This window comes from Dipodomys ordii, unplaced genomic scaffold (genome assembly GCF_000151885.1).
Source record: "Dipodomys ordii isolate 6190 unplaced genomic scaffold, Dord_2.0 Scaffold129, whole genome shotgun sequence".
In the NCBI taxonomy this organism is placed as follows: Eukaryota; Metazoa; Chordata; class Mammalia; order Rodentia; family Heteromyidae; genus Dipodomys; species Dipodomys ordii.
This window is the reverse complement of record NW_012267345.1, coordinates 2,654,723-2,662,184: the sequence shown is the minus strand read 5'-3', so window position 1 is coordinate 2,662,184 and position 7,462 is coordinate 2,654,723. Positions and strand designations below refer to the sequence as shown.

Below are 7,462 nucleotides of genomic sequence, written 5' to 3'. Positions count from 1 at the left end.
ACAGCTGACCTGGCAGAAACTCAGAGGGCTGTGAAATCTTAGCATAGCTTTTAGAACTCTTGCTCATTGTGTTTTACTGCGTCTTTAACCGCACAACTGACCTGGCAGAAACTCAGAGGGCTGTGAAATCTTAGCATATCTAAACTACTCAAGAGAACATTTTCAATACACATAATAACCACTGCTCAAAATACAATACTCGTTCGGATGCCTGGGTATCTATCTATGCTATTAAATGTGTAAAGTATCATTTTATGGAAAAGAAAAAAAAAGCCAAGAGTTCGGGGTGTTACTGATAAAAAAGAAACACATATTTGCAACAGTACTACTGTTAAAATGTCATCGAGACAAAGCCTCCATGAGAAATCCTATACTCACTAGTTATAACACCAAGTCCAAAGTTATTCTGAACTTCCAAGACCTGCTACCAACTTGCTTACTTAAACCCTCATTACTCTGGTCTGACACATTGTGCCAAAGACCAAAAACAGCCCATGGTTCTCATTCTCCTGAGCCCTGCCCCTCTTATTTTCATTAACACCTCACTTCACTGTCAAACATCAACTGAGCAATAACAATACTAAAAAAAAACAAAACAAAACAAAACAGCCTGCTGCTGGTGTCTCACGTCTGTAATCCTAGCTACTCAGCAGGCTGAGATCTGAGGATCATGGTTCAAAGCCAGCCAGGCAGGAAAGTCTGTGAGACTCTTATCTCTAATTAATCAGCAGAAAACTGGAAGTGGTGTTGTGGCTCAAGTGGTAAAGTACTTGCCTTGAGCTGAAGACCTGAGGGGCAGTGCCCAGGCCCAGAGTTCAAGCCCCAGACTGACAAGGGAAAAGAAGTTACTAACTAGTTACTTCTAATGACAAGTATAAAACATGGTCCCTATTTCTTACCAGCAAACAGCAATAGAAGAGATACTAGAAAGCAACAAGGTGCACTGCAGCCAGACCTCAAGGCCCCCTCCCACCTCTCTTTTAGGCATGAATCACCACTCCCTGGCCATCATTCATAAGACCAAAGGAAGAGAGCCTAGGAAAAAGGAAAGAATCCCAAAGAAGAACACAGAGATAGAGCTAACATGAGATAGATAAAGCAGAGACTTGATAAAGGCAGGCTCAGAGAGGGTATCTCTGTGTTAGTAGAAACTTTCCATCTCACTTGTATAGGCCCTAAAAGGCCAATGACGTTTTCATTCTGTAGTGATGTTTTTAAGTTGGCAATAAGGTGGAATACACTGTAGCACCTAGAAACAGACCACAGTCCCACCAAGACACTCATCCCAAAGCGTCTTCCTCCAAATACACCACAGACATGACAGGGCTTTCTTCTTGTACATTTCTCCTCTCCTACAGCGAACACAATTCCCAGTAAGCAGAAGGTTCAGAAAGGCAAAGCAGCGGCAGTAATCATAAGCCCTTTCTCCATCACCACCCACGCCAAGCACAACAGGACACTCCAACTTCTCCCAGGCATCAGAATTCCTAATCTAGTCAGTTTTGTTATCTATTCCTCCCCCTCCACACACACAAATACCCTTTCACTAAGCCTCTTCCAACTCTTCAAGTACAATCAACAGAAACGCACTACTATCTAGACACTTTCTTCTCAAAGCATGGCAACCATGACAGTCTAAATCAAAGACAAACTAACTTAAAAAACATAACTTTTCTTAGAAAGAAAAGAATACAAATTAAAATTTTAAAGGTAGCAATTTATAGCCTAGAGTTAAGTAACGAGTCTCAAAAATTAAACTTTGAAGGACACAAAACTCAATTGAAACCAAAATCTTCCTTTTTATATCTACAAAAATCAATGTGACTGTTAGGATTTTCTGAAGTCATCCTAATAACTACAAAACGAGAAGATTATGATATACACGCCAATGAATTCTGCATACAACACATAAACCATAAAAATGAAAACTCAATACTCAGAATTTCATACTGAAAATGCTTAAACTCACCATGAACATTCTTGTTAATATTATTGTTTTGTTTCATTGTGTTGTATTGTGCTTATACCAGGGCTTAAACTTGGGGTTTTGGTCTCTCACTGGCTTTTTTACTCACAGCTAAAGCTGTACCACTTGAGACTCACCTCCTATATGGCTTTTTTCTAAAGATGGAATCTCTCAAACTTTTCTGCCCATGCTGGCTTCAAACCACAATCCATAGATCTCAAACTAGTTGGTAGCTAGTATTACAGGTGTAAGTCAACTATACCTGGCTTTTTTTTTTTTTTGAGACAGGCCCAGGTTGGGCTGCTCTCAAACTCTTGGGCTCAAAGGGTTCTCCCACCTCAGCCTCTGAGTAGCTGGAAATCCTGTGTACCCTGGCACACAACACTCTTTGGCTGTTTGGGGGTGGTGAGTGCGCCTGAAAATGTGCTCATGTGTGTATGTGCACATGCTGCTTCTGGGCGCTGTCCCTCAGCTCTTCTGCTCTAGTATGGCACTCTACCACTTGAGCCACAGCTCCACTTTTGGCTTTTTTTTCTTTTTGGTGGCTAATTGGAGATAAGAGTCTCATGGGCTTCCCTGCTCAGTATGGCTTCAAATTGCAATCCTCAGATCTCATCCTCCTAAGTAGTTAGGATAACGGTGTAAGCCACTGGTGCCCTGCATCTTGGACATTTTTTTATATTTCTTCACAACCAGATCCAATCCATCAGTAACGTTACAAATTCCAATGCCAAAAGATACTAAAGGCAAGTCACACAAGCTGATTCAAGCCCATCCAGCCCCACCTGACTCCTCTTCCAAAGGGCTCCTTTAACACCACAGATGTGTTTCACTCCTCTGCAAGTCCCTTTCACACCTCACTAAGAGTAAAAGCAGATTTCACTCTCCCACTTAACACAAAGCTGAAAATCAATAAACCCTCATTTATCTGATATTGCTGTTGTTACACCCATTCTTACAATTTCTTTGTTGTGAAAAATAGCTTACATGATTCCTTTCCATCCATGAAATTTATTTGAAAAATACATAAACTTACAAGTATCACTCTTTTTTTTTTTTTGGTCAGTCATGGGGCTTCACTAGCCATGAACTCTGGGCCTGGGCGCTGTCCCTCAGCACTTCAGCTCAAGGCGACCGCTCTACCACTTGAGCCACCTTCCCAGCCCTCGGTCGTGGGTCTTGAACTCTGGGCCTGGGCGCTGTCCCTCAGCTCTTCAGCTCAAGGCTAGCACTCTACCACTTGAGCCACCTTCCCAGCCCTCGGTCGTGGGTCTTGAACTCTGGGCCTGGGTGCTGTTCCTCAGCTCTTCAGCTCAAGGCGAGCGCTCTACCACTGAGCCACCTTCCCAGCCCTCGGTCGTGGGTCTTGAACTCTGGGCCTGGGCGCTGTCCCTCAGCTCTTCAGCTCAAGGCGAGCGCTCTACCACTTGAGCCACAGCAGGAGTCTCACGGTCTTTCCTGCCCGGACTGGCTTTGAACTGCAATCCTCAGATCTCAGCCTTCGAGTAGCTAGGATTACAGGCGTGAGCCACCGGCACCCAGCCTATACCACTCTTTTAGTATTAAACAAAAAACAGAAACTGCTTGGAAGAAATCAACTACCAAAGGACTTTAATAACCTTCAGTGGAGAGAAAGAATGAAGGGACGATGTTGCTTAGATTAAAAAGAGAAATTACATGAGGTCAAGATTTACACATCTCTGCTGGTCCCATTCAGCTATAACAGACTGTAGTGGAGCTAGACTAGAGGAGGCAGGAAACAGGGGAGGCACCCACTATCTGGAAGTCAGGGCCCACAAATGTACGTAATCCAGCCACCCACAAGCCAGTGACTTTGCTTCAAGCAAATTGTAGGAGGTCATGGTCTCTTCTAGAGTATGCAACCAGCAAACTGTAATTTCTGTCCAAGAAGACATTTCATGCACTGACCTTCAGATTCTCCTTTCACACTCACCTAAAATTAGACCCACCATAGAGCTGAGGTAGCCAGTGCCACTGCCCAGGTTCAGAAATGAGAGCCCAGGCTGCAGATCAAGAGCCTCCATCACCTCCGAGTAGATGCACGGGGCCGAGAGATGAATGTTTCCATGTTTCCATGCCAAATCCTTGTATGCATTTTCCTTAAACTCTTCCAGATAATAATCTGCACGGTCAATCGCACGGAAGGCCTGCTCCACCAGGTCCGTCCGGATATACTGCGCTTCTTTCAAGTTATCAATCAGTTCATCGTTGTCCTCACCCGCACTCACAGCACCGCCCATGTTCAAGATTACACTCAGGCAACACTATAATTAAAATTTAAAGAACTAGCTTAGTTATGAGTAAGAGAATAATAATAAAAGCTCAAAATATATACCAATGTTAAGTTCTGAACTCTAAAAATAATACAGAAGCTGCAAATTTTAGAAGAACAAACTATCAGTTCAGCCAGGCACGGGTGGCTCATGCCTGTAATCCTAGCTACTCAGGAAGCTGAGATCTGAGGATCATGGTTCGAAGCCGGCCACACAAGAAAGTCCATGAGACTCTTATCTACAATTAATTACCCAAAAAGCCAGAAATGGCACTGTGGCTCAAGTGGTTGAGCACTAACCATGAACAAAAGAAGCTCAGGGACAGTACGTAGGTCCAACGTTCAAGCCCCAGGAACAAGAAACTAATTAAATAAAAAAATACATATGTCCAGTTCGAAATTCAAGACAAGTACTAGACTTTATTTGGTGCTTATCTGTAATTCAAATTTAACTGGTGTCCTAAATTTAATTGGAACTCTACACCAAACACATACATAAATTCTTACCCAAGTTCAGCAAGCCATCCAATTCTTGATTTGGATACTTTGATATTCAATTATTAGGCAAAAACAACATCAACAAAAAAATTAACAAATAGACCACATTGTGACAAAATCTTATTGCAACAAACATTACACCAGCTTTAAGACTACAGTTTAGCAGTAGGAGCTATCCAGCCTTTTCAAGTAAATTTCTTTCCTTCTTCCAAACTGCCTTTAAGGAGGAAACATGCAGCCCCTCTACTACAACCCAATTTGGCTTTATCTAGTGCACAGGGAAATGCTCTTTTGCCTGGAGAGTTCTTACACTGAAACTATAAAAAAAAAATCCTTCTTAATGTAATACTAACTCCAATAACTTTTCCAAAATAATGGCTTTACTTCACACAAGATGATGATGCTGATGATGATGATGTAAACTGCTGGAGGAAAGATCACTTAGTCTACATGAAGACTAGCACACTTCATCAATTAAGATAGCCTCCTGACAATGTATTACAATGCTTCTCTCTCTCCTTCACAGTCCTTTGACTCTCTAGCTGCAGAGTAAGGACAATGAGGGAACACTAGGGGAGAGATACCAGTGCACAACTGGCCACAGTGGTGGAAGCAGCCTAGGGAAGGGGACAAACCACCACCTGTGTGTCTTCTGCTTGATACAAACAGCAAACAAAAGGTGTGCAGGGATGTCTTGACACAAGTTACCTCCCACTTTATGGTAGAATCTCAATCCTCATGATCAACATGTGAAAATTTAGAATCAGAATTTTTAAATCATGGTTCAATTATTATAGTTTTATCTTCTTTTTAAGCTGTTCTAAAGCCCTTGTTAGATAACAGAACCGGCTCTAGCCCTTCAAGGGATGGAATTAAGTGCTAATGAGGTTAGGTTTAATCTTGGGCAAGCCACTTAGTTCAGGGGCTATACTGCTAGCCTAGCACAGTCAACTTAAGACTTGGGTCACTGGTTGAAAGTGGAGTCATGTGTTTGGATGTTTAATGATCTATTTTAGGAAAAGAACTTACAATCATATCCTCCTGGGTTCAGATCAAGAAAGACACCTATTACTCCAGAAGCCTGGATAGAATCTTGTCATGCTGCCTCAATTCCTAAATTTAAAAATCTATAGTAGGTAGTTCATTGGGTATATTTCATTTTCTACTAATATCTACCATTTATATCCATTTTTCCTCACTTTGAAAGCACCTCCCAGATCAAAATTACAGCATTTTAGTAAAAATAGTTACAAGTGTCAGCCAAGACCTCATTCAAACTTCACAATGGGCAACAAATTAGTGCCAGAAAGTTAATTCGCTCAGGATCACATAGTCAGTGTGAAGAATGGCTGGACTCAAAACCCCAAACTTATGTCAAAGGCCTGTGTCTTATACACATTGACGTAGCTTTAAAAAAAAATTCTCAAGGGATCAGTGTGTGTGTGTGTGTGTGTGTGTGTGTGTGTGTGTGTGCAAGCACACGCCAGTCCTGGATCTTAAACTCAGGACCTAGGTGCTGTCCCTGAGCTGCTGTACTCAAGATTAGCACTCTACCACTTGAGCCACAGTTCCACTTCCAGCTTTGTGGTAGTTCACTGGAGATAAAGAGTTACATGGACTTTTTTTTCTTTTTTCTTTTTGTCGGTAGTGGGTCTTGACCTCTGGGCCTGGGCGCTGTCCCTCAGCTCTTGAGCTCAAGACTAGTGCTCTACCACTTGAGCCACAGTGCCACTTCAGGTTTTCTGAATGGTTTATTGGAGATAAGAGTCTCATGGCCTTGGCTTTGAACCGTGATCCTCAGATCTCCTGAGTAGCTAGGATGACAAGCGTGAGCTACTGGTGCCCGGCTCAATATTCTTTATATATAACATATTGTTAATCTTTTGGCAATCAGAGTACCCTGTTGCCACTGTTAGGGTGTAAACATGTAGGGTATGATACGCACTATTAGCTGCCAATCTAACACCAAGTCATAAAAAAAAAAAATCACTGCTTACTGATGACATGTGAGATCATGCTATCCAAAACACCCAGAACCACTCGCCTCGCCAATCCACATCCTCTCACTGGCCCAGACTCTGCAATCCAGTGAAATCCAATTTCTCAAAGCAACAGTGAAGTAAGTAGCACCCTGAAGATGTGGCCCCTGATTACACGCTGCTCTTGACTACTGTCTGTAATGCTTAACAGAGTTCCTACCCAAGAGTAGCCACTGCAAGACACTGAAAAAAGAAGTACTGAGCCACGGGGCAGCAGTATCACCAGGAACACAAGAGAGGTACCGAGGGCAGTATCGCCAGGAACACAAGGGCTTAACTGTGGCTGTGTAAACAAACACCAAGCCAAGTGTTGGGAATGAGGGGCCCAACTCTGGTCTGTTCTGGTTGGCAGACTGCCTAAGGGGGTGACTATCCAACCCTAAGTCACATCTTACACGGAATGTCCTGCAGAGAATGAACTGGGAAAAGAGACCTAAACGCAGCGTCCTGGGGGCGAAATGAACGATGAGAGAGAGGGAGAGAGACAGACAGACAGAGACCAAACAAAGGACAGAAAGGGCCACCCCGCCCAGCGCCACAGCCAAGGTCCACACAGAGATGCTGCAGTGCGGAGAGGACGGTCCGGAGTGCGCAGCGGGCGGGGGCTGCAGAGGGCCGGGGGAGGGAGGAGGGGGCTGCAGGGGGCCGGGGGAGGGAGGAGGGGGC

General features: G+C 43.5%; 1 protein-coding gene across 2 annotated transcripts in view; it reads right to left on the bottom strand.

Annotated features, from left to right (window-relative positions):
* Pcmtd2 (protein-L-isoaspartate (D-aspartate) O-methyltransferase domain containing 2) overlaps positions 1 to 7,462 on the bottom strand; it is a 24,421-nt gene that overhangs the window by 14,719 nt on the left and 2,240 nt on the right. For both annotated transcript variants that reach the window (XM_013030397.1, XM_013030398.1), the window contains exon 2: positions 3,921 to 4,251. In XM_013030397.1, coding sequence (XP_012885851.1) covers positions 3,921 to 4,227 — 307 coding nt within the window. In that variant the 5' untranslated portion in view covers positions 4,228 to 4,251. The remainder of the gene's footprint in view (positions 1 to 3,920; positions 4,252 to 7,462) is intronic.